The sequence below is a fragment of the Phragmites australis genome, chromosome 7, assembly GCF_958298935.1.
Source record: "Phragmites australis chromosome 7, lpPhrAust1.1, whole genome shotgun sequence".
In the NCBI taxonomy this organism is placed as follows: Eukaryota; Viridiplantae; Streptophyta; class Magnoliopsida; order Poales; family Poaceae; genus Phragmites; species Phragmites australis.
In genome coordinates, this window is record NC_084927.1 from 32,105,642 (window position 1) to 32,127,981 (window position 22,340).

Sequence of the window (22,340 nt, forward strand, 5' to 3'; positions counted from 1 at the left end):
CGTACTATGTACACTCATCGTTTCTGAAGCAAAAATACATCCGGTTGACCTAGTAAATCTAGGTCAAGAGAATCTTTTAAGCTGACTAACTACTAGTACTTCCACACCAGTGTTAACTGTTTAATCCACGTTCTCTGACCGTACGTAAACCACTATGCAAATCTCCGGTGCAAACACTTCCTCCGTCCTTCATTAGGTGACTCCGAGGATCAGGCTAGGTGACGAAGAAGACATGAATGAAGTACCACTGTCTCTGTCTGTCCAGTACAATGCATCACATCTGTTCCATGAAAAAGTTCTTTCCGAAGAACAAGCTGTGAAACGTGCGGTCCTGCACGGATTAATGGCGTTGAGATAGAAACAGCAAATGCTTTTGTGCACTGTGCCGCAGTAGCAGGGTACCCTCGTCCCCCACCATGGCCGCCAGGTCCAAGAACAAGGTGTGGACTGATGCTCCAGTTTGGTGGTTACGGCCACCACATGAACTGATGTGAAATCGTTGAAGCGGTGGCCGTTTTAGCTACGAGGAGCAAGGGTCACCTACTCCGCTGTCCACTTGCAGTAGCAATGGTAGTGGTAGTAGAGTATCGTTGAAAATGTGTTGAAGGAGCAGCGACTGATGCACGTACACAAACAGTGCGCGTAGTACAAGATTATCAGAGTTCACCGTTAACGCGACTAGCTCACAGCCGTCTCAGTTGGATACGTAGGATCGAGAATGTGAGTGAATAAAAGTATTAATATTTTTTTAAAATAGATAATTTTTTCTATTTAATCATCTAACGTATCTCTAAAATAAAATCACAACAAAATATAACACAAACAAGTAATGGAAAATCTTCACCTAATATAGAAGTCCCAAAGGTTCCAAAAAATTATCCAAAGAGTTCGAAGAATACGGAGTATCTGAAGTTAGGTCTGTAGATTCCGAATTTTGCAGAACAACGAACGAAAAATTAAAAACCAAACTTAAAGATCCAATAAGAAGTGAGTCTCACATACTCATGGTTAGAATAGAGCACAATGTGTCTCTGGTTAGAATAGAGCATAATGTGTCTCAGCAAATCAATTCATGATTCAACCTCACACAAATATGGGATTTTGAGAAGAATCACCAAAAGATCAAAGATGGTCATCGGGTGAAGATGTTCCCCAGGTTGATGATTTAGATGTAAGGGAACTCATATACATGAGTATATGAGATTTATGCATCTAGTAACAAGAAGAATAACTCAATAGATTAAAAGATTGCTGCTCAAAGGCAAAAACAAAAATCAACTTGAAAAAGAAAAAACTTAAATGAAAACAAGGGAACCAAAAACAGGAGACTAAAAGGAGATGAGCACGAGCACAAATATATGCAAGAGAAACATCTTCATTAAGCACAAAGATCAGCCATATTTTCGGCAGATTATAAAAATTTCTCTCACAAAAGCTCTAACATATTACAAAGGTTATGCCTATCATCTTTTCTCCTCAAAAACTATGTCTAGTCACTCAAATGGCTGGCTCAAGTGGTTACACAACCCTATCTCTCTATTTATAGTCCTAGTGAGCTCCTTAGTGGACAAATTTTCTTGTTACCGAAGTACCCATCCTACCTACCATCTTTCAGTGTACTCACACCTACCACTGAGGATATTTTCACCCATTTTTAGCTTCAATCATCGAATGGTCATGACTTCTCCACCACTTAGCTTTGCCTCAAGCTTCAGATAGTGTCATGTGGTCCTCCAGCTCTTTCATGGTTTGTTGCCCAATCCGTAAAATTCTAGCATGCTTTTCAAAGCGTGACTAGTCGCTACTTGTTTCTCCGTAAGCAAACGCTCTGATATCAACGCGTGTTCTCCGTCTTAAGATATTGATCGCCGGCAAGTTATTTCCGCTCCTGATCCCTCGGGCTACCTTGTCACTTGCACCAATATTTCCTTAGCTTTACTTCGTCAACACGCCACCTTCATCATCCTTCATACTATACCTTGCTCGACCTCTATGTATACTGCTAGTATCATTCTTAACTCTACTCGACCTTTTCGATCATCTGACACTAAGTTCCCTGCTTAACTCTGATCATCCCACCGTTGATCGCCAAGTTGCATCCACCACATACACACCATGAGATAAGAAAGCATATATCTCCAACTCTAATTCCAGTTAATTTATAACCGAAATGCCCAATTAAAACCTCAAATCAATTCAAAACACTTCCAAAAAATTCCAATATATATAAAAAATTCAAAGCTGAAAATACTACTCATCATTACCGAAAATTCTGTTCAAATATGGACTCTCTGCTCAAACTATTCAGACACTTGCAATAGTACGAACTCTACGTAAAAATATATGGACATTCCGTAAATCCCAGATAACTTCAATTACATAGATCCTCCACACATGTCAGGTAATCAGAAACAAACTTGACAAGATAAAATGACAACTCTATCGACTTTCTCATGACCAATCGCACTTACTGACACCACGTTGTCTTACCCGGCTGGACTTTTCCGGAGATAAAAAATATGGTCTGATCAGAGCTGATGGCATTTTGTTCTCACGCCGGGCCGGACCGTTGTGGCCTGTCGATCCGTCAAGATTCCTGCACAGTAGAGCCTGCGGTTTATCTACGACGCCGTACAGAGCATGTGAATAAGGTAAGGGTATAGCATGTACATCTGTACCAGTCCCTCCCTAATCCCTATGCTACTCCGTCACGCTTGCTTGGCTTTGCCTTGGTGGTAGATGGATAGGCTTTAAGGGAGCCGTCGCGTCCTACACCTACTCGCGTGCAGGGGAGCAAGGCTCCGGCTCGGCATTTCGTGCTCGTGGACGATTTCGCGTTTGCGGGTGCATGCGCTGCACGCCCGTCGGCCCGTCGTACGTTTCCCACTCTGTTGTTTTCGGTGGTGCTGTGCTTCAGGACGTCGGCGGCAGCGACCTCACGGGCCCCATCCCACATTGTCTTTGACCTAAGACCCCTGTGCTGCATCAATGATACTGGCACTTTCAGCCGGCTGTATTGATCGTACAAGAGCAAGCTTCATCAAGCCAGGTGAATCCGCAGCAAATGTTCGTGCGAGTACTATTTGGACCTCAGTGTCGGTTATTACGTGCCATGGTACCAGCATCCGCGGCAGAAAAAATGACAAAGATGAGTGCGTGTGGATGACCCACCCGTGCCGACGCTAATTAAGGAACGTTAATGAATGAGTAAAAGAGCACGATCAACCACAAGGAAGCTACGCAGCGCCCCTTCTCAAGACCGGCGCTCAAAACCGAACCAAAAAGAAACGCCCCCAACCCCTGCCCTGCACAGACGCGCAGGCTGACAGAGACGTGGAACGAGATGCATGACGCGCAGGGAGGCAGAGAGGGGCAGCCAGGCTAGCCAGTCAGTCCTTGGCCTCTGGCCTGGGACGAGCACCACCTTGCCAAACAGAGCGTTCCGGGGCTTTTTTAAGCCTCTGCAGCCACATGCTGCCCTGCACACGACGACACAGCGTGAGGCGCGTCGAAGCAACCGGTTGGTTGTTGGCTGCGCGCACAAAGGAGGAGACGACGACGGAAGCAAGGACATGCAGCGTGGCGCGGCCGCGGTGTCGCGTACCCGGCGTGGACGCTTGTACCGCTGCGCCGCGCGCCACTGATCGGGCAGATCCGCCGCCTCCGGCCGCTGCTGCGCGCGCCTGCGTACACACCGAGTTGCCCCCGATCGGTTCAGCGAGTGGAGGCAGGTTCATGTGCTCCCGGGGGCCGCGATCTTGGTCGCATGCCCGGGCGCTACGGCATTCTCGTGGCGTCGCTCGAGACCCGTGCTCGTGTCTGACGCTGCTGTTCCCGGGTCTATATGTTCAACAGTGTGGCAACGGCGAGTCGATCGGCGGTAGATTAATAAATGGCGCGTGTGACATGAGGCGATACAGTTCCGGCTGCAGATCGAGTTTCCGACGCTGGTTCCCGGACAGGCAGTTTGCGTCTTCGGGGCAGTGTGGAGACTTGCCTATGAGCATGACGAACGGATTGTTACTTTGATCAAATTCACAAATATTAGCAGTGCCACTACTTCAAATAAAAAAATTATAATGTACTATGCATTATAACAGCAAAAGTTGTCCCGTTGATTAACACAAGTTAGGACGTTTGCCCACTGATCACACAATCATTCCAATTTTGTAGAGTACCAAGATTCTTTGGGTCAAGATCACTTAAAAATTGGCCCAGAAAAGCTTGACAGAAAGGGAAAAGGGCCATCATCAATCCCTAAATAGTCTTTGCCTCCATTTCAAGGCCTAATGGCCTAAAACGTCAATTGGGAGCGATGGTTGGAGCCACGTAACTTTCGCTGCGGTTTCATCAGGCATCACAATGAGCCGGGTATGGCACTTCCATGCATGCCAGGCTTTCCTTGGTCCCCATCGGCTGCTAACAGACACTCATCTCTATCTTCTCTATCTAAAGCAGAGCCGTGTGCAACTGTGCATGGGTTCTTAGATTATTGGCACAGCCAACAGGCGCCAAATCCAGCTTAATCAGGACACAGGGTTTCTCATGCACAATGCCACAAACAACTAGACTACTGCATAGCATTGCCATTGACAGCTTCGAGGAAGGTACTACCACGTACCATCAAGCTATGGATGTGTATGAATTGAATACAAGCTAGATTGCTGTACAAGATGTCAACGAAAATATTGGGGAGCTGTGACCACCCACCAACTTTACAGGACGAGCATGCATGACCATGAACAAGCAAGTGGCAAGTGGCAACTGGCAAGTGGCAACAACCTCTTCAAGGCTTCGTTTTTTGTTTGGTGCCGCAGTTGTCTTCGAAAATAAAACGCTTATTGTGCTATTATCGTGGTTAGCGAGTTTACCGGATCGTATCAAATTCATAATACAAACAGTATTTGAATTTAAATTCAAAAAATTAAAAATTAAACAATCTTAAAAAACTAGAGACAATTCTAAGACCTTCTATAAATTATTTTTTTTCAAAAATAATGTTGTTTGCATTATATTCTACAGGAAGAAAGTTAAAAAAAAGAAAAAAGTTGAAACGTGCACCTCATTTATTAACTTATGTTAAGGAACAGCTTAACATGCAAACACATATTTTTCTTGTGTAAGACATATCTGAAGAGGATCTTTAAAATTAGTTTAACTTCATTTAGAGTTTTATTATTTTCTCCATAATATTTACAAAGTTTACAAGCATAAAGTGAGTATGTTAAGAAACAACGCTGTAATTAATTTTTTCATGTCTACCATTATTTTTTACAAAGTTCACAAGCATAAAGTGAATACATAAAGAAGGCTAACAAAATTAATTTCATGATTTTTGATTAGTAAAGAGTTAATTATACATTTAACTAGGTTTAACAAATACATTTTATCACAGAAAATAATCAACTTTTTTACGAGTATAAATACTTTTATCATGTAGATCATATTACAAGTAAACCAACAGAATTTGTTTTACTTGATTTGAAGCTCAAATGAATTAGTTGTTGATTTTATAAGGTTAAGCTATTTTTTTTTCTACACTATAAGGTTAAGCTATTTTATAAGGTTGAACTTCACTGAAATTAAAAAAACCACTATATAAATCGGAAAAACAGAACAGTTACCAATGCGAAAAATACGAAAAAACCGATTAATAAATCAATGAATTCACTCGGTAACCAGTCCAATTAGAGCGGTTACCGAATGCCAATTCGATCGATTTTTCCTTAAATTACAAAATTTAACTGAGTAAATTTTGAATGAATTCTCACCGAATTTTAAACGGTCTTCGGGATAACCACGAATTTTAGTTACCGACAGAGACCGGTTTTCGTGGCTCAATCATATTGTGAACCGAACTCTCCCCCTGCTTCACATCGTTCTTCAATCAGTCCTCCTTTGTTTTTTCATGTTAAGTCACATTAATCGCCGACTCCTCTGGAAAGACATCATGCTAGTACGGAATGCATATTGCGACATTCGGAGATAGCGGAATTCATGACAATCCCCATCGCTCATTTCCACTAGACTATAAACTATCTCCAACGGTTTTTCTTCAGAGGACAGAATCCCTTCATAACGGGATTTTCGTTCCTTTCAGCGTTCCAACAGTTTTCCTTCACGGTTCCCGTCACGATAGGATTCCCAGGGTCTACCCTTCAGGACGGGATTATCTCTCTATTCCCTTCGCGATTTCCCTCGAGGGAAAACTGTTGGAGATGAGAGGAAATAAAGAGAATGAGAACGGGGAAGGGAATCAGGAAGGGAACGAAATGAAGAGAATATGGTTGAAGGTAGTCTAAGGTTGATAAAGACATCTACTGCTCACTTCAGTATTAAGCTTCTGCTGCACGACATTAAATCATATCCACTGATGGAATAGCGACTGCAGCCAACTAAATTGAGTATACTAGTAAGAATAAGTAGACCACCATGTCCGATTATAAATTTGCCCTGATCCTTCCTCCCTGTCTGGCCTCCATTTGTTTTTCAACCATCACACGAGTGACGAGCCGAAAGCCAGTAGACGAGGGTCCTAGATGAGATTAGTATATGCATGCATGGGCGGAGGGCGGTGGAAGCACACATAAAGAATTCCACGGCGCCGTCCTCACTCCTCAGGGGCTCCATCCGGCCATTCGCAGCGGAACGGCGAATGCTAAAAATAATCTGGTGATGGCCTCGGAAAGCTCAATGCAGCAGCAGCGTTGCTTCACCGGCCCATCACAGTGGCCGCACCTGCTCACCGACACCTCCCGTCTCCCTCACCGAGTGCAAAACCCCTCCTGCTCGTCTCCCAAAACACGCTCCAAGGCTCCGTTCGAGACAGCAAGAACGAACGAAAGTTTCTGCACCTTCACACTCCGTTCTTCGGAACCTGGCGGCGTCATTGCGTCATCTTCACGCCGGCCTGCGGTTAACGATGAGCAGGGTTGCTTAGCTCTCGCTTAAGCTCCTCTTTTCAGGGTGGTGGAGAGTACGAGTACCACGTTAGTTTAACCCCATGCTGGTGTCTGCTCTCGATGCCGCCATGGCTTATCGGCTTTGTTTTCACACCGGTGGTTGGTACGAGCGAAAAGGCAACTGATTGGCGATTGCCCAGCGTATCGCAGGCTCCAGTAGATCCAATGGCTACGGGGCGAGAGAGCTAGTGCCATTAAAACAAGTCACAGCTCACCAGATAGGCCCGAGACCGGGACAAACATACCAATCGGTCCACCAATGGACATAGTAATAAGGCACCTTTCGCTCAATTCTAATGAAATGAAGGAGTACGGTACTATTAGTACTAGTTGTAGCAGCAACGCATCTAATTGTTAGGTCTAATTGAGCACTAATTTAATGATTGCTAGTCCTTAGATCAGACACCTATGTTATTGTGGATGCGTGACGACTTACCTGAACCGGACGATGCCATTAGTGTAGGGTGTGTAGTAGATGTTGTGGTCACCGGTGTGGAGGACTATGTGCAGTTGCGACGGCGGCAATCTTCGCTCCGTTGCGGCGCGCCGAGAGGACAAGAGCTCCATGCATCAATATTTCTGAAGAGAATTGCAGTATGAGAACATTCGTAACTAGTACATCAGAGTGCAATCCAGCTTCAGAATTTACGCATGAATGAAGGCATATAGTATGTATCACGGAAATGTAGACTGCAGTTGTTAGCAGTTAAACTGTTAACGCAGACATAGTATATTACAGCAGACTAGCAACTTACACTCCGCTACTCAAAAGCAAGAAACAAAAACTGTGACGGTAATAGCACCATATGAAGGCACAAAAACCTAATGACCACTACTAAATTTACTTCATCCTTGCTTGAGACAATGATCAATCACTTAGGGAGCAACACCTTTTTATCATGATGCAAATTTAGTAGGATCAGAACTTGACAGGCATGCCAAGTCGATCCAACATGCCGGAGCCTGGGTACGCCTTGTTGGTGAACTTGGCATGCAACGAGGCCGACCTCTGTGCCGCGGCGGCCGTCGGCGCGCATGGCCCCGCCGCCTTGCGGAGAGAGCTGGACTTCTCGTACTGCAGCCTCTGCTTAGGCGCGCTCTGGGAACGCGCCTTGGCACGGAACGACTCCGTGTTCGCCATGTAGTTCGGGTAGTTGGAGTAACCCCCGAAGAGGCTGCGGGAGCACTCGCTCTTGGTCGGCGTGAATGGTCCCCTCCTCGAGCTCCCTGGCCGCGACGTCGCCGAGAAGAACTGCGGGCTGTCGCACAGGTCGGCGATGTCCACGGGCATGCGCAACGGACTGAGGGCCTCAGCCAGGCCCACTGACGACGGGCTCGGCACGGACTGCTGGGCGGTTGTGGAGTCCTTGGACGGCGACTCCGGCATGGTCGCAAAGCTCCGGCTGTTCTGGTCAGACGTCATCGTCGAGGACGGCGACTGGTGGTGCTTGCCGCCGCCGCCGCGCCTCTTGGAAGTATACCGCCCTGGTTTGCCGGTGTCTACCTCAAGGATCTTGGCGTTCTTCTCGTCATCCACGTACCTCTCCTCCACCCACCGGTCCAGCCAGTTCCTCCCGCAAGATTCTGACCTCTCCCTGCCTAGCCTCTCGCTGCCCGGTGTCTTCGAAGAGGCCCCCTGCACAGACCGCCTTACCATCGTTACGGCCATCACAATGCACAAAGAAACATTAAAAAACAGAGCAACGACTCACCTTTAGAGAGCCAGAACGCCCGTGCCTGGCCGCACCGTCGAGAACCGCCTGATCGTACTTCTCCGGCGTTGGCGGCCCCTGCAACCATAAGAACGCGTCCAGAACGAACCTCGCAAAGCGGAGCAAGCCAGCGAGTGTGATCTTCACTTACCGGGTGAGCCGCGACCTGCTGCGAGCGAATTGCGCGGCAGGCGCGCGCGCGCGCCTGGACGCGTACAAGAGCGTGCATGCACCGTAGCGTCTCGGCCGCCTGCCGCCGTACGATGTTGCCCCGGACCAGCGCCTGCAGCTTCACCAGCCCCCGGAGCGCCTTCAGTGCCCGCCTCGCCTTCGCACGCAACCCCCAGCAGAAGCAGAGATTAATCAGTAATGGTCCCATGGCCATGGGCATCTGCAGTGCAAACTGGAGGCTGGCATGCCAACCAGCACCACTGCCATTACTACTGCTACGGCGCTAGCAGCTTCCAAGAACAGTAACGCAGTAACTATGTGCAAACGGCAAAAAAGGGCTTCCCATTTTTTGTGAAGGAAAAGGAGTTAAAGCGGCGATGGCCATGCCCTGCTTCCAGAGACGAAGCCTAGAAACTAGAGGCAGTAAAGACGCTGGCAGACCAGCCGCTCAACGTGGCTTCTACTATCCGGAGGGGAAGGGGATACCACAGCAACTGGTACGTTACACAGGAGTAGAGAAATCTCTATCCAAGCAAAAAGGGAGATTTTTTGAACAATACAAGTTCCTCCTTTCGCTGTAACGGAAGAGTGAAGCTTAAAACGGTTTGTTTTTCTTTGGAATTTCCACGAAAGATTAGTTGTAACGGAAGAGTGAAAAGTCTGGGAGAAGCTAACCAGGTAGCCACGGAAAGCAGCCTGGATCCGAACCGCCGCCCACTCCTCCCGCTTCGCGGCGGCCGGGGCGCACCTTCCGCTGCTCGTCAGCCGCACCACGGCGGCGGCCGCCTGTGCCGCGGCGACGGCCGCCTCGGCCACCGCCGCCGTCGCCGCGGCCACCGCAATGGCCCGCTTGCTCTGCTCGTCGTCCCCCTGGTCCGGCGACGCGTACCCCCGGCGAGGCGTCATCGCGCGCTGCACCGGAGGCGTGGGAGGCCGCGCCGGCGCCTTCTCCCGGAAGGACTTCCCGAACCCCCAGCGCTTCTTTTCCTTCACCGGCTTCGGCTCGCCGCCGCCGGTTTTCTTGCCGCCGCCGAGCAGCCCGCGCAGCCACCTGGGCGCCCAGCTCATCTCCCCCGCTCTACCGCTGCTCGGCCGGCCACATGGGCTTTTCTTGGTTCCAGCACTTCGACGGAGCAAGGGGCAAGAAAGAGCGGGAGATGAAACCAAAACAGTGAAACACGCACACGCTTACACCGAGAAAAGAAAAAGGCAGCAGGAGAGAAAAGAAGAGCCTAGTGGAGGATTAGAGGGGCTAGTCTTATAGAGGAAGCAGAAGCGGTGGGCCCCCTTTGTGCGAATAGTTTTTCCGGGGTGATAGTGCTAAACGGCTGCAGTGTTTTTCAAGGTGAGGACTGTAAAGCTGTAAAATAAGATTCTTTTGAGGGCGACATGGGGAAACTGGTAGGTGCTGATCATCTGCTCCGCCGAGGTCGTATAGCCGGAGTGCCTGACGGTCGGATTGTCGTCTCCTTGGTCAAACGCTGCCAGATATTCATCCGAGTTGGCCGTTTTTCCGGCTCAAATCTGCATTTTTGGCACAAAATGAATGGACGAGCAAATTCGTTTCTTTAGAGTACCAAACTTTAGTAGTACTCTAAATGGTACCTGCATTAAGTGAAAGACCAGATTTTGCAGCATGAACCAAACGTCTCCTGTATGCTTTATGCATTCTAGTGGCCACCCCATTGCAGAATTGCTAACGGGCGTTTGAGCTCCCTTCCCTCAGAAGATCCTGTCCTGCTCTACTGTTTCCTTCCTTGAACAGCTCGGATCGGCCCACCGAGACCACGGCAGCCGCAACAGTGTGATTCCCCGCCTCCGTGACGACGCCTTCTCCCGTTACCCCCGGCCCGGCGCGTCGTTATCCCTCCCGACCGACCCGCCACCGCGCCACCCGTCTCACCGCCGCAGGCACCAGCCTGGCGGGCGTCCCTTGGTAGTACTATGCCAGTTGTGCTTCCTCTCCTGTTCGTGAGAGACTGTAGAGAACCAGACGAAAGGGCTGGGCTCGTCGCTCCTACCGCTGGGACGTGACGGGGCCCGTGCCAGCAGCCTTTGCCCCGGAAAGAGCACAGCCCTACCTACGCAGGCAGGCAACAAAGCAGCTGCCAGCTGGGACATGGGGAGGTGGCGTGAGCGCGCGAAAGGCTACGACGCGGGCGCCCCAGAGCAGCCGCGCAGGGCAGGACGGTCACGTGGCCGGATCGCCGGATTCGTGCTTGCGCTTGCGTCTGCTGGCCTGTGGGGGCGGACAGAGCCTGCCAAGTAGGCTAGGCGGCTTGGATTCCCGGTGCTGAGATGGCGTCGTCATCTACCTGGACCGTAGTTGGGTCGGTCAGCAGCAGCTTAGCCCTAGCGGACCTCTCGGTTTAGATGGGCTGCAGCCTCGAGGCCCAGCATGCCTTCACACTTCGAATTTTTGCTACTTTAGAAGTGAGGTTTTTGAATAGAAAGCAGGTTGACCACCGCAAATCAAGCACGATCGTGGGCGTGTGGGCCCTTGACTTCTCGCTCGCAAACTACACGATACAATGATCGTGGCAGATGATGGGGGTACCATTAAAGGTCGCTTTGCTAGTGCGATGGATAGTTTCGGTCATGAAAGACTGGTACCATCATTTCTGATGGCCTGCTTGAGCGATCCTCGTTGCTCCGCGCGGCCTCGGTATTTCCAAAAGGCTGTTGCTGCTGGCTCAAGCGACAGCCAAATCGAAGGCAACTCAAGCGCTACTGAGTAGTACCACTGCGACTCTGCGAGTATTCTGTTGCACAAACCACCAGTGCCACTTCATTTGGTTCGTCTGAACCATGCGTGCAGACTGTCGAGTAGCAGCAGCACAAAGAATCAGCCAGAGTAAGATACGTAGTTAACTAGTTTCTCTATGAATCTGTTTCGACAATTAACAGGGAAATACCAGTTAGGCGCTAAGGATTTGATGCTGTCGTCGTGTCTTTGTTGACTTGGATAACTGAGTGAGCAAGGCTAACCTTGTCTTCGGAACTGTTTTGTCCGAACTAACGTTTTTCACCCTGCTCTTGTGTGTTTTTTTCTTATCTTTCTCCCCTGAATATTCTTGATCCTAGCTTGTTCTAACGTTTGAATTTTTGCGGCCCAGCCTAGTACCTCAGCTGCAGCCTAGCTCCTGACCCAACCCGTTTCTTCAGCGCAGCCGGCCCATCTCTCTCTCGCTGACAGCCGGGTCCCGCTTGCCAGCATCTTCCTCGCGCCAGCGCTCGTGACCGCGCCAGCAACCGCCGCGCGCAGCTCGCCCGATTTCGCCAGCACGTCCAGCCCGCCCGCGCCCATGATCTCCGCAACGGCCTGCACGTCCCGGGGCTTTAAGATGCGCCGCAGCCCCTGCGCCTTCCCCACCCCGCACTCCCTCATCCATTCCCGAGCGCCATTGTTGCCGTCGTCGAGCTCGCCGAGCGCCGTCCGCCGCGTCTGAGCTCTCCCCTTCGCCTCTGAGGCCGTCGCCAGCTTTGCCGAAGCACGAGGGTCCCAATTCATCGCTTGTCAACGCCTCTTCGCCGCCGGAGCCACTGTTTCACCGAGCACCGGTAAGGCCCGCCGCCACCTCGCCGTCGATAGCGCTAACCGAAGCAACCCGCAGCAAATTGACCCCCTTTCCGGCACCACGTGTTCCCCAGGAAGCTTCCCCGGCTATCGGTTTCGCTCCTTCGTCGCTATAGCCACTTTTCTCTGAGCTCTGATCTCTGCCGCCGTTCTTCTCCGTCGCCGACCACCGCAGAGGCCCTGCCGACCGTCGAGAACCCCAGGTGAGACTCCCCTTCGCCGTCTCGTTCGGTTGTGCCAAAAATCGTTGAGTTTGGTAGCCCGTAGGGATAGATCGAGCCTCGTCGGCGATGCTCCAGCGAAACCCGCGGCGGCGCCGCTGTTCGCCGGCCCCTGTCGCCCCCCTCCCTCCCTAAACGCCGAGAGCCGTTGGATCTCCCACCAACGGTCCAGATTAGATCAGTAGAGCCCGTACCGTTTCGGTCTACCATGGACCAGTGGACTCAGTTCGTGGCACCGATCCACCGTCCCTATCAGTAGCCCCGTAGGCGCCACGTCAGCATCTGCGCTGAGTCCGCAGCAGCGTAAGCCGCCACATCAGCCCACCGAACCCAGTCAGCCTGCTAACGCAATAAATAGGATTTCCAGTACAAAAATAATTCCCTTATTCCCAAAATAGGTAATTTTACATTTAGGCCCCCAACCTTTTCTATTTTCATAAATATAGCCCTGGTTAGTTCTCTATTATGCTTTAGCCACCTGAACTTTTGTATAATTACAAATAGGTCCTTGAATTTTAAATATATGTCACTAGATATTTCTATTTTTACAATTTAGTCCCTATAATTTTTCAGAAAAGCCCCTGTAGATTAAAACTATCACAACTTTTTCATACGAGCTCCGATTTAGGCGATTCTTGCGCTCACGTGATCGTAGCAGCGTGTACTGTCCATTAGTAACCTTTTTAGAGTGCTTTGCCTCTATTTTGTGTGCTATAATCAGCTGTTGTGTTTGTTTACTTTCTGGCATGCGCAATTATTTTAGGAGACGAGCAGTGTGTCAGCTTGCAGGACTAGGCATTCGAGGACTTTGAGCAACCTGCATTCGAAGGCAAGTGCTCTTGACCACTTTAACACCATTGTAGGATATTGTAGTTTTTATTTTTTCTAGATGCATGCTTGTTTAATATGGAATTTTATGGTTAGAGTTTTACTAGAATTTGTGTGACATTCCTTGTAGCCTTTGAAGGGATAGGGAAATAAAAAAGGCTAGCTGTGTTAATGCTATCGTGGTTGGAGTAAATATTAATCTTGACTAATGTTTATGTAACAAGAAATTAGGTATAGTAATCTTGTAGTAATATGGAATACGGATCCCAACTGGATGGCTAATTTGAGGTGGAGTTGCACAACAGTGTTGTGTTTATTCCTGTGTGGGATCCTAAGAACCAGTTTGTGAAGCCAGTTACTCGGTATAACGGCACAACTACGAGGCCTATATGGGTACGGCCTGGCTAAATAATTAGTTATCCTTCATATTCTGTACGCACCACTAGACGGTTAAGTGGCACAATAGGGGGGCTCTGCAGTTGTCGGTGACACAGAAACTGGGGGTCCCCGAGTCCCGAGGCCAGAACAGCAGAGTGCCACGTGACGCCCTCCCTCAGGGGTTATCTCCCCGAGTACCGAGAAGACCAAGTTCTGGGAAGAGGGTGCTTAGGGCCATGCATAGTGGTCCCCGAGCACCCAAGTTTCCCGATGACAAGAAAAGCCAAGTTTTGGGAGAGAGTGCTCGGGGCTGCGAACAGTGGCTCCCGAGCAATCGGTTCCCCGAGGACCCGAACAGTCAGTTCCGGGAGAGAGTGCTCGGGGCTGTGAATAGTGCCCCCCCGAGCACTCAGTTCCCCGAGGACCAAGAAAGGCCATAACCGGGAGAGAGTGCTCGGGGCTACGAACTATAGCCCCCGAGCACTCACAGTTCCCCGAGGGCCTGAGAAGTCCTTCGCCAGTGGTCCCCACAGAGGCTCAGCGGTGTGGTGTCAACTGGTGAGAGGTCAATGCTGCATTTAAGAGGGCACGTGGTCTGTCACTTCCAATGACTCCCCCCACGCTTGCTGTCAGTCCCTGCCACGGTCTGGCAAGGAGGCATGGGGACATTTAATGCACGGGTCCCATCGCGTGTCATCCGGCGCGCCTCGGGATAACGTCGCAGAGCTCGAGGCACACCGCCTGCCGCCCTCTGTGTCAGGCCTGCTCTAACCGGCGGGCACGCGTGGCTGCTCGATGGCTGCCCGGTGGGCCCTCCCCGCAGCACTCGCGGAAAAGCCGAATGATGACGAACAAGACCGGACGGGGGCGTGTTTTCAACCCTCCCCGTCACCTCGCGCAGTAGCCCATGTTGGTTGCTTTCCATTTATGACGCCTTAGAACTCGCGTCATCCTTTCTGGGCATGCTACCGCTCCGACGGGTATATAAGCGGGGCGAGCTCCCCGGAGAAGGGGAGAGAGGGGCTTCAGAGACAACCAACGACCGAAGCACAAAACACATCGACGAGTCCCGAAGAACAAGGAGCTTGAAGCTCTAGAGTTAGACAAATATTCTTGTAATACAGCAGATCCTCAGAGAGACATTCTCAGCGTATTTATAGCATACACACAGAAGTAGGGTGTTACGCTCAGTGCGGCCCGAACCTGTCTAAAAATCCCCTGAGCATTTACTCCTACTTGCATCCGATCATTCCACCTCCACCTGCATCTCATTTACTCCTATTTATTTCACTTACGAAGCATATTCAGAATCATCCACCCGGCCGAATCTCAAAGGGGTCCCTCCGGATCCCTCCTTGAGGAATTCACCCTCCGACAGCAGTGGATGGAATCCTTGTTAGCGGTGAAACCTTAGTGGGTGTATATAGATTTGGAGGTGTTTTTTAACGATCTTGTAGTGAGACCCCAGCTCTACACCTTGGAAGTGTAAAGCAAAATGAGAATCACGACTCGTGGGTAAATGGTGCAAACACTGCAGAGTAATAAAACTGATCAATCAGCCGTACTCACGGTTAAGAGCGGTCTTGGACTTCTTCATAATTAGTAGGGATCCCGAGTGGTTGGTTTGGGTAGTCGGGTGGTGGAACCCCTGATGAGTCGGTTGTCGGATATAAGATGTCTGGTGAGTCTGGTAGTCGAATGGAACCCGATGAGTTATTTTCTTTAATGTTAGAGTCATAACCTAGTAAATAGGTTGCTATATCTTTCAAGTCCTAGTTTAGTTTGGCATAGTTGCAGTTATCCCGAGCCTAGTTTTTTCTTATCATAAAGCCTGCATGTCATATTTTTTCCTCACTTGTTGAGTACTCTATGTACTCACGCTTGCCTTTTCATAACTTTCGGATGCTGCTCAGAAGTCGAAATTTTCGAAGACCTCCGGGAAGATGGTGCCAAGTTCTAGGTGAAGGAAGGCGTTGCTCTAAAGACTATGTCATAGGCTGGCGCTCCCCGGACAATGTCTGTGGATGGATGGAAGTCCTGCTGTCACTGGATTTCTTAGTGTTTTTTTTGACCTGCGGGTTCTTTTGTAAGGAATATTTTCGTTAATTAATTGCACAATTATGTTATCATTGATGATGTCACTGTATATATGAAAACTTGATTTAGGTTGTGCATTTTCTTAATACTTGAGAACAAACCTCAAACATTAAAAGAAAAAAAAGATGAGGCGCTGCATGTATACGATGCAAGAACAATTTTCAATATTGTCCAATCTAACCAACCGCGGATGTTGGCGTGTGCTATGTCCGGTGATCGAGCTAGTTCAATGAGACCGACGCCACCTTTTCTTAGGAAAGCCAGAGCCCAGATCTCTTGGCATTATTATTTTTTAAAAATACACATCAAATGATTGTTATTTGCTCATGGTCCAGCTTAGATTTTCCTCGAGCATGGCTTGAATGCACAGAGAGTGAATTTAGTTGCAGGGTTCCGATGGTCAAACATTGTACATTGTACATTGTACAATTGTTTCCTCTGTATACTGCATGGCTTGAATGCACAAAGAGAGTGAATTTATATCACTAGACGCTATAATAATATGGGACATCGTCAAGCCATTAAAATAACATCTAGTGTAAAAAATAATTTTGCGACTTTTTACTTCTAGCAGAAGGTAAACTAGGCCTTGGTTAATCGCGCTGTCTTGTTTGAATGTGGTAACCATCAGGAAACTCTAGTCCCGGAGTCCGGACTATCTTGCCTCCCTCAAGTGTTTTCCACCTGAAATGATGTAAAAAAAATGGGTGGCAACATGTTTGCATGGAAAACGCATGTGAAATTGTGGATTGCGTTATGAATCCCTGACGAAGCACGTTTACGAAAATAATACCTGTATCTGGTGACGAGGAAATGGAGGAAAATGGACATTTGTAGCTTGCTGAAGTCTGCTCCAACACAGAATCGGAGGCCGCCTCCAAATGCCATGAAGTGTCTAGACCCCCGGTTTATCTCCGGTTTATCCTTTATGTGGACATGTGCAAAAAACAATTTTACAAGGTATGTACACTACATATGCAGCTATGAATAGATGGGCTCAATCTACAAACCTTGAATCTTGAAGGGTTAAAGGTGAGGGGATCTGGGTAAATATCTGGGTTCAAGTGCACTGCTGGAGGGCAGACCATCACTCCCCATCCTTCTGGGATTGTGTATCCTGCCACCAATGTTTGTCAGGGGAAAAGAAAAGCACTCAGTTATTGTTCTCCTATTCTGAAAGAATTTCCGGATGCCACATGACGAGTCATGTCCAAATCTTTAGGTAGTAACATCAAGAATGCAATGCTTTAGTTTTGGATGAGTGGTCAGTTTGCAGTAATAGATAGGACTTCGGCCGCACCTTTGAACTGTATATCTTTCAGCGCCTTTCTGAAGATACCAGGCGCAATGTTGGCCAATCGGACGGTCTCGTTAATGACCTATAAAAAAGGATGAATCCTGGTGTGATTGTTGTAGCTTAAACATATTTTTCGTACATCAAGTCGAAAAATATAACTGAATAACAGGTTGAAAACATATTTTTCGCACACAGAAGTATAACTGAAGCCAACTGCTGCAGTAGTACATGTTCTTAACGCTAGCTGATAAGTAGTTATCGACCAAATTTTGTTCTAGACGACAACCTGGGATGTGAATGTCATAGACTTGTACTCCATCCATGTGATTCCATCAGATTCACCACCCGCCTTACGGTCCTTCAGAATCGTTTCATGTTCCACCTACGTCCAAGCCAGAATTAAATAACAAATACATCTGTGCCTATCAACGACAGCATGCTACTCACCGTGAGCTCCTCCAGAACGTGAGGGTGGTCGGCGAGCAGCTTGACGGCCAGGGTGAGCGCCAGCGACGTCGTGTGGAAGCTGGCGAAGAGGAGCACGAACATCAGGTCAAGTGCCATTTTGTCCGTCACGAGCGGCTTCTCCTTCGTGATCTCCTGGATGACGTGGTCCAAAAAGTCGCCATGGCGTCGTGTCTTTTCCTTGACTCCTCGTGCTCCAAGCACCTGTACCGATCTCTTCCTCTCCTCCAGCACTTGCTGTAGCACCTCCATTGCACTCTGTCGCCCCTGAAAGTCACCCCAAAAAAATGACCAAAGTTGAGCAGACTTAATTCGTGATACGCACAGCAGAGCACCGCGAGTAGTACGTATACCTTCATGCATGAGTAGTATGCTGTTCCTGGCAAATACAGCGGGAACGAGATGAGCCCTCGAACAAAGTCGAAGAAGCTCTTCCTCAGGATCTTCGACCTCGACTGCTCCAAGCCGAGCAGCTTGTTCGCTGAAAGATCAAACACCATCTACGTGCAGATAGACACATATTCAGTGGACAAAAAAAGAGCGTTGATCATTTGATTGTACGTAGTGATGTCTGTGAGACTGTGACGTACTGTCGAGACGGCTTCTTTCAACTCGACGGCCGGCAGGGTGGACCAGGTGCAGAGGGAGTTCCTCACGGCGTGCTCGACGTCGCCGAGCATGGACTCCCTGAGGCTCTCCGGGCCGAAGTACCGGAGCACCATGTTCTTGAGGTACTTGAACATGGCGCCCTGCTGCTCTCCGACGTTGTCCCTGCCGAGGATCTCCACGAACGAGTCCGGGTACCAGCTCTGGAACAGCTTCCCCTCCTGCTGGAACACCATGTAGTTCAGCTCCTCGTCTGCGGAGACGACGACCGGGTGCCCCACAAGACTGGTCTTGAAGATCGGGCCGTACCTAGCTTGCACCCAAAAATAAACGGACGACACAGATTCAGATTGAGATATGCTACACAAGTCCGGCCCATCTTCTAATTAAAACAGGCGACGGCCCAAAGCAACGTGCCAAAGAGGCGTGCCTCGTCAGCCTGTGCCGGACGAAACGAGGGACGTCGAAGGAGGCGTCGGGGGAGAAGAACTGCAGCGTCTCGCCGACGAACGGCAGGCCCATGGAGCCCGGCGGGAGCCGGCCGCTGGAGCGAGGGTTTCGCCACCTGCGCACCGCGTACAGCAGCAGCAGCACGAGTGCAGCAAAGGCCGCCGCACCGGAGAGCCTCATGTAGGCGCACATCTTGGCGACCGCGTGCGCACAGCCTTTTACTTGCTCGGAACGAGCGGGCCGGCGGCGGTATGTCAAAAATTCACAGTTGCTTCTGTGTGACGGCTCGGCTCGGCTCTACATGTTTCGCGTGATCGAAAGCCGGCACATGGACACCGCACCAGAAATTTAAGAGCACCGACTACCTCGGCTGGCAAGCTCCATCGATGGGTAAAGAGCATGACCCGGACTTTGACCGTGGTTTGGTGAAGCCGTCCGTCAATGTAAAGGTTGTGAAAACCAGTGATCGCTGGATCTCCGTTGAAGTTGGTAGATTCGAATGTTCGATGGTTGTCTGTTCTTTCGTGGGTTGTAGAACTAGGTTCAGTTAGCCGCTTTGTAGGCTGTGGATCGTAAATTCGTGATGCAGTCACTCACTTTTAAGACATTCGTAATGCAATTCCCACCACGCTGTGAAAAGGGTATATTTTTTTAAAAAGAGAATTTTGTAAAACTACAAATATTTTAATAAAATTATCATAAAACTACAAATTTAAATAATAGATTCACAAAACTACAAATTTAGTGCTAATTTTATCGCAAAACTACATATACTTTGATAAAATTATCGTAAAATTATATATTTAAGCAATAATTTCATAAACTATAGATTTAATATCGCAAAACTACAGATTCTAGAGAAACTGTTCCTAGTCTCGTTACTATAACGACAGGATCTTGCTTGCAGTCTCATAGCAGCTGTCAGCTCTGAAACGGACCGTCTGGGAGTTCATATGACTGCAAATAAGATCCATTCGTCAGGTTAACAGGTCTGCGATAGAATTTATAGTCTTACGATAAAATCGACACTAGATTTGTAATTTTATAAAATTGTTGCTTAGATCTGTAATTTTATGATTTGCGATAATTTTGCTAAAGTATTTGTAGCTTCATAAGCTTCCATACGGTACATTTCATAAGCTAGCAGCTGCTGTGAGATTACAAGTGGGATCCGTTTGTCATGTTAACGGAGTTAGGAATAGCTACTCTAGAATCTATAGTTGTACGATAAAATTAATAATAAATCTATAGTTTTATGAAATTGTTGCTTAAATATATAGTTTTACGATAATTTTGTTAAAGATATGTAGTTTTACGATAATTTTGTTAAATTATCAATAGTTTTATGAAATTTATTTTTTAAATTATTTCGTTAGGAGCTCATTAATGAAAAATATTTTAAAAAAGGTTAAATCGTAAAAAGTTCCCCGTGGGTGGCGCGAGGGTCTGTGTCGGGCTGCCAGCAGGAACGCGCCGAGACGAGCTTGCACCGTTGCACGCCGTCGTCGCGCCTCATGGGCAAATGAGCACACAACGTTGGGCGGCCTCGACGACGCCACATGGGCGCCTCAACGGAGCGCGAGCGGCTTCAACCGTGCAGCGCCGAAAGCACCTGCTGAGAACAAAATGAGTAGATCACCAGTTCACCACCAACCACCGCAAGCACTGCGCAGAGCTGATAAATGCACCGGCACGGCACTGGAAAGGGTGCTGCTCAGTTTCCTGCCGTGCCGGACTGACGGTAGCTTTACCTTTTGCTGCTGGGCAACAACCGAGGCATAAAATTTTTGTTCTGCCCTCGTACAGCCGTACTGCGCAGCGCGTGAACGGCGGGTGGCCGATCCGAATGTCAGGTTCCCTGGCAGTGCTAGGATTCTCCTGTCCTGCCTCCAGTCATACCATACGTTTAGCCCGCGTGTGTTCTGGTCCTATTCGCAGTAGCCTACGCAGGGTCGTTGGAATAGCAACGCACCGCCGGACGCTCCCGGCCAGAAAGCTATCCCTAGTATAGGTGGTACCACCGAGAATGAATAGATGCTTCATAAGTTTGTATGATGATTTTTTCATATTCTGGTAACTCAACACGGTTTAAAATAAAACAGAAACAAACATCAGAGAGATATTAGTTGTTATGAAAAACTCAAAGCACGGCTCTTATAGGTGAAAATGAACTTTAGGTTTTATTAGCATATATCCTATTGATAGAAATAGTAATTTGAAAAAAAAAGAAACATTGGATCTAAAGAAAAAATCAAAGGAAGAAGAAATTCTCTGAGTTAATGATCTAGAGACAAGAGATTTAAGACCCATATATATATGTTTGTATGTTAATTTTATGTCTCTAACAATAAGAAGAATAACTTTTCAACGTAGAAAAATCTTAGCTTATCAATCAAAACGAAAATCACAGTAAAAAGACAAAAAACTCGCAACAAAATATGAGAGCCAATAGAAAAAAACTAAAATAAGATGAACACAAGTATCGAAAAAAACATGCAATTTATTTCTTACATGACATCTTTTTTTTGGTAGATTACAAGTTATCTTTCTCACAAAAAGCTTCAACATATTACAAAGACTATTTTTTTTCTTATTTTTTGTAAAGCCCTAACATAAAAACTTAAGTAGTTGGCTCAAGCCTCTCATACAGCTCTACCTCTATATTTATAGGTCTATAGAGGTTGCTTAGACCTTAAGCTTCCTTATTACCAAAATACCTATCTCTTTCAACAACCTTATACCTACCACTGAGATATTTTGATCCATTATTCGCTCCGTCCATCGAACGGTTGTGACGCCTTCACGACTTAGCTTAGTATTGATGCTAGCTTCGCGATGATGCCATGTGCACTCCATCCTTCTACGGTTTTGAGGTCAAACTACGAAACCGCTTCGCACGCTTCTCAAAGCATGACTCGTTATCACTTGCTTTCACTTCAAGCAAGCATCTCGTTGTCGACATGTGTACTCCATCTTACTATCTTGATCGTCGGCAACTCTCTCCCGCTCCCGATCCCTCGGATCGCTTTATCACTTGCAGTAGCATCCACTTAGCTTGACTTCGTCAACACGTCGTCTTCATTTAGATCATTTTTAATCAATACTTAGTTAGATAAATTGATTAAAATAAAATTGATCATTTAGACACATTTTTAATTCAATTTATCATCAAGTTGACTTTAGCAACCACATATTTACTTCTTTTGCAAACCACATGAAGCATCAAGAAAATCGTATTATATCATATTTTTAGCATAAGAAACTTGATTGCTTAAGAGTATTCAAATTGTATAATTTATCAAGTTTTTACTTAGATCAAGTCAAGTAGTGTCTTTACGATATAAGTAACACATGTTCCTCCAAGGTTCTATTATTAGCTAAATATTTGACAAAGATAGAAAATATAGTGCAATATTTCTTAATCTACTATCTTAAACCAATAAACTTAGAGCAAAATATTCATCAAACTAGCCTTGACAGAAGCATTGACTAAGTCAAAGCAATTACAAACATGATGATAGAAAATGTTACATTTCATAGTTTACATGATTAATAAAATTGTCAAGTTTCATCTTT

General features: G+C 47.7%; 2 protein-coding genes across 3 annotated transcripts; both read right to left on the reverse strand.

The window, feature by feature from the left end:
• Nucleotides 1-7,264: 7,264 nt before the first annotated feature.
• LOC133924791 (protein IQ-DOMAIN 22-like) lies at nt 7,265-10,073 on the reverse strand. 2 transcript variants are annotated; one of them, XM_062370500.1, is made up of 5 exons: nt 9,521-10,073; nt 8,826-9,002; nt 8,675-8,752; nt 7,853-8,598; nt 7,265-7,541 (listed from the first exon to the last, which is right to left on the reverse strand). In XM_062370500.1, the coding sequence occupies exons 1-4, from the start codon at nt 9,911-9,913 to the stop codon at nt 7,882-7,884; spliced, it is 1,365 nt and encodes a 454-aa protein (XP_062226484.1). In that variant the 5' UTR covers nt 9,914-10,073; the 3' UTR covers nt 7,265-7,541; nt 7,853-7,881. The 2 variants fall into 2 exon arrangements, with proteins under 2 accessions (XP_062226484.1, XP_062226483.1); XM_062370499.1 differs by lacking the exon at nt 7,265-7,541 and having other exon boundaries at nt 7,634-8,598.
• Nucleotides 10,074-16,539: 6,466 nt separating this feature from the next.
• Nucleotides 16,540-18,956, reverse strand: LOC133923624 (cytochrome P450 87A3-like). The gene is made up of 9 exons (XM_062368907.1): nt 18,745-18,956; nt 18,299-18,623; nt 18,062-18,208; nt 17,691-17,975; nt 17,530-17,625; nt 17,247-17,325; nt 16,957-17,063; nt 16,740-16,870; nt 16,540-16,630 (listed from the first exon to the last, which is right to left on the reverse strand). Exons 1-9 carry the CDS (start codon nt 18,954-18,956, stop codon nt 16,540-16,542), a joined length of 1,473 nt encoding a protein of 490 aa, XP_062224891.1.
• Between the last annotated feature and the right edge of the window lie 3,384 nt (nt 18,957-22,340).

Coding starts and splice junctions, on each gene's coding strand:
- LOC133924791 (XM_062370500.1), bottom strand. CDS start 9,913: ATGAGCTGGGCGCCCAGGTGGCTGCGCGGGCTGCTCGGCGGCGGCAAG. Junction 8,753..8,825: donor AGCAGGTCGCGGCTCACCCG/GTAAGTGAAGAT, acceptor TTATGGTTGCAG/GGGCCGCCAACGCCGGAGAA. Junction 8,599..8,674: donor GGCGTTCTGGCTCTCTAAAG/GTGAGTCGTTGC, acceptor CGGTCTGTGCAG/GGGGCCTCTTCGAAGACACC.
- LOC133923624 (XM_062368907.1), bottom strand. CDS start 18,956: ATGTGCGCCTACATGAGGCTCTCCGGTGCGGCGGCCTTTGCTGCACTC. Junction 18,624..18,744: donor GTCCGGCACAGGCTGACGAG/GCACGCCTCTTT, acceptor GGTGCAAGCTAG/GTACGGCCCGATCTTCAAGA. Junction 18,209..18,298: donor TGAAAGAAGCCGTCTCGACA/GTACGTCACAGT, acceptor ATCTGCACGTAG/ATGGTGTTTGATCTTTCAGC.